This window comes from Palaemon carinicauda, chromosome 19 (genome assembly GCF_036898095.1).
Source record: "Palaemon carinicauda isolate YSFRI2023 chromosome 19, ASM3689809v2, whole genome shotgun sequence".
Taxonomy (NCBI): Eukaryota; Metazoa; Arthropoda; class Malacostraca; order Decapoda; family Palaemonidae; genus Palaemon; species Palaemon carinicauda.
This window is the reverse complement of record NC_090743.1, coordinates 107294836-107297335: the sequence shown is the minus strand read 5'-3', so window position 1 is coordinate 107297335 and position 2500 is coordinate 107294836. Positions and strand designations below refer to the sequence as shown.

Below are 2500 nucleotides of genomic sequence, written 5' to 3'. Positions count from 1 at the left end.
TGGCCTGTTGTTTTTGTTGTAGATTACTTGGTGCTTATGGCCAGACACGGGCTCTTTCTTGACTATTTTTTTTTCTATTTCTCTTCTCACTTGACCAGTAATGAGTTTAAATAAATTTCAGATAAAGAACTGTTATCAATAATCTATTGTGCAAATTTATTCATAAAACAAAAACATGAGCAGTATTTTCCCAACGAAACTCAAATTTAAATAAAATGGACTTTGAAGGAGTCATCCGCTGTTCAGGGAAAAAAGAAAAACTAGAACGAGCACTCGGTAGAGCGCATACCTTTGCCTATATCATGTTGCATATCACAATATAGACGACTGAATTATGCACATCTGGCACTAATTTCATGCAAATCAGATAAAAATTGGCCATAATATGGCAAAAATATGTTTATGGTGTTTTCGTGACCTTGGCCTTGACTTTTCACCCAATAATTCCCAAAATCTAATAAAATTGTCCTTGGATCATGGACAATCATGCCACCAAATTTCCTACAGATAATAATAAAAAAAAAAAGGTTACTGGTTCATTTCGCAACGAACTTGGCGAAGGTAAAAATAAATCTTGTCTCAAGCTAAACATCTGAACTATTTTAACCAATGAAGCCATATTAGCTAGGCTTTGCAGCCGACCGCCTTTTGGGCGCCTTGGCAACATAAATCTTTCTGACCGAATTCTTGATGAGGTGATCGAAAGCGAAATGAACCAGTAACCTTTTTATATTATCTGTAGGAACTTCCCTCAGTACGCATATATCGTCTACTCTTACTTCCACATAATAGGTTTGACATTTACCTTTTCAGACCACAATGTTTTCTTTAGTAATTTCGGATTTATACTATCTGTAAGAACATACCTTGATACGCATTTATTATCTTTTCTTATTTCCACTTCATAAACTTGAAATTTCTCTTTCCAGACCAAAATACTTAATATTGTAATTTCTGAGAAATTATTTTATACCTCACAGACCCATTAAAGCCTGAGTACAATAAAAACAGATGTGGATGTCCCAAATTATATATTCTGTTCAGACAACACCTTTGCACAAGAAAGAGATTCATAAGTAATTGTTTTGGTTCATTTGATACATGTGATGTTTCAGTCTATTTCATCTATTTCTTACAACTGAAAAATATATTACAATATATACTGGAGACATTTATGCACATGGATGCTTATATATTTTTGCGTGTAGACTTAATCTTATCTATACACTTTATATAAAATTTCCTTAGACTTGAAAAATGAAAAAAAAATATAATCTGCTGTCAGCCAAAATTAACATTATTGATCAAATTAACGTTAAAAGGTAATTTATATGGATATTTATTTTTGTGTGTGTTCCTCAAATAGTTGGCGTACTTCATATTGATTTACTTGAGGGAAAAAAGCTGTTCTTGTTATGTCTCCAAGTGTGTGTAAAAGTTTCATAACTTACACTATAAGCCTTATAGTACAAAGCGTCAGAGCGAGAGTTCCTTATCCCATTCTAATTTTTTTTATCTTTTCCATCATCTCAATCCTCATATTTAGTGTAGTTCACTTCCAAATAATCATATCTAATATCAACACAATCAAATCGTAGTTATCATTATTGCTGCTCAAATAAAATAACATTCCCCTTTGCAAGAATACAGTAATTTTACTGTATTTTAACCCGAAAGGTCTATTTTTGCTCACAGATCATTGGCCTTGAGATGGCCACAAGAAATTATATTTTTGTTTTATCACAAAGAGAGAGAGAGAGAGAGAGAGAGAGAGAGAGAGAGGAGAGAGAGAGAGAGAGAGAGAGAGAGAGAGAGAGAGAGAGAGAGAGAGAGAGACAGACAGACAGACAGATTGCACATTTTTGTTTCCAGATTTTTATGAGCTGAAGGTGATAAAGTTCTGGATTTATTTTTCCATGTTTTCCTGCCTCTTATGGAAGAGGTAATTTCCCACATTCTTTAAGAGAAAGTATCACTAATGCTTTGCGTTGCTATCATGAAATATGAAGTCCCACTTAATTAAAAGAAAAATCTCCCTCTGCGTTACTTGAATTGATACATGAGCACTTTATACGTACGGGTGCATATATACATGTCTGCGATTGTTTACATCCGTTGAAACTTGGATAAATTACAAGTTGGGTGCTTGTATTCAAGGTCCTTTAAAATGTGGGTCCTTGGATGTATCTGCAGATCATCGCTATTCACAATTCGATACTGCTGTTGTTTAAATTGAGAAAAAAAAAATTAATGACATATCATTGCCTTGCACCATTACAGTGATTTTTTGATAAACAACATTTCCAACATTTCAGTGCTTTGAAAATGAACATATCGCTCTAAAACACCACGTAAAAATGACAAATTGTTACCTGTCCAAACCATTTACTTCCTGTTGCGCCATGAAGGGGGTGTAGCTCAGTGGTAGAGCGTTCGCTTTGCATGTGAAAGGCCCCGGGTTCGATCCAGGCACCTCCAGAGCCACCGACTGTTGGGGATG

General features: G+C 34.6%; 1 protein-coding gene and 1 non-coding gene across 2 annotated transcripts in view; one reads left to right on the top strand and one right to left on the bottom strand.

The window, feature by feature from the left end:
* Window positions 1-2500, bottom strand: part of LOC137659222 (uncharacterized) — a 28424-nt gene that overhangs the window by 5672 nt on the left and 20252 nt on the right. Inside the window, exon 3 of the mRNA XM_068394263.1 lies at window positions 2373-2488. Coding sequence (XP_068250364.1) covers window positions 2373-2488 — 116 coding nt within the window. The remainder of the gene's footprint in view (window positions 1-2372; window positions 2489-2500) is intronic.
* Window positions 2408-2478, top strand: TRNAA-UGC (transfer RNA alanine (anticodon UGC)). The gene has a single exon. It is a non-coding gene; the product is annotated as a tRNA-Ala (tRNA).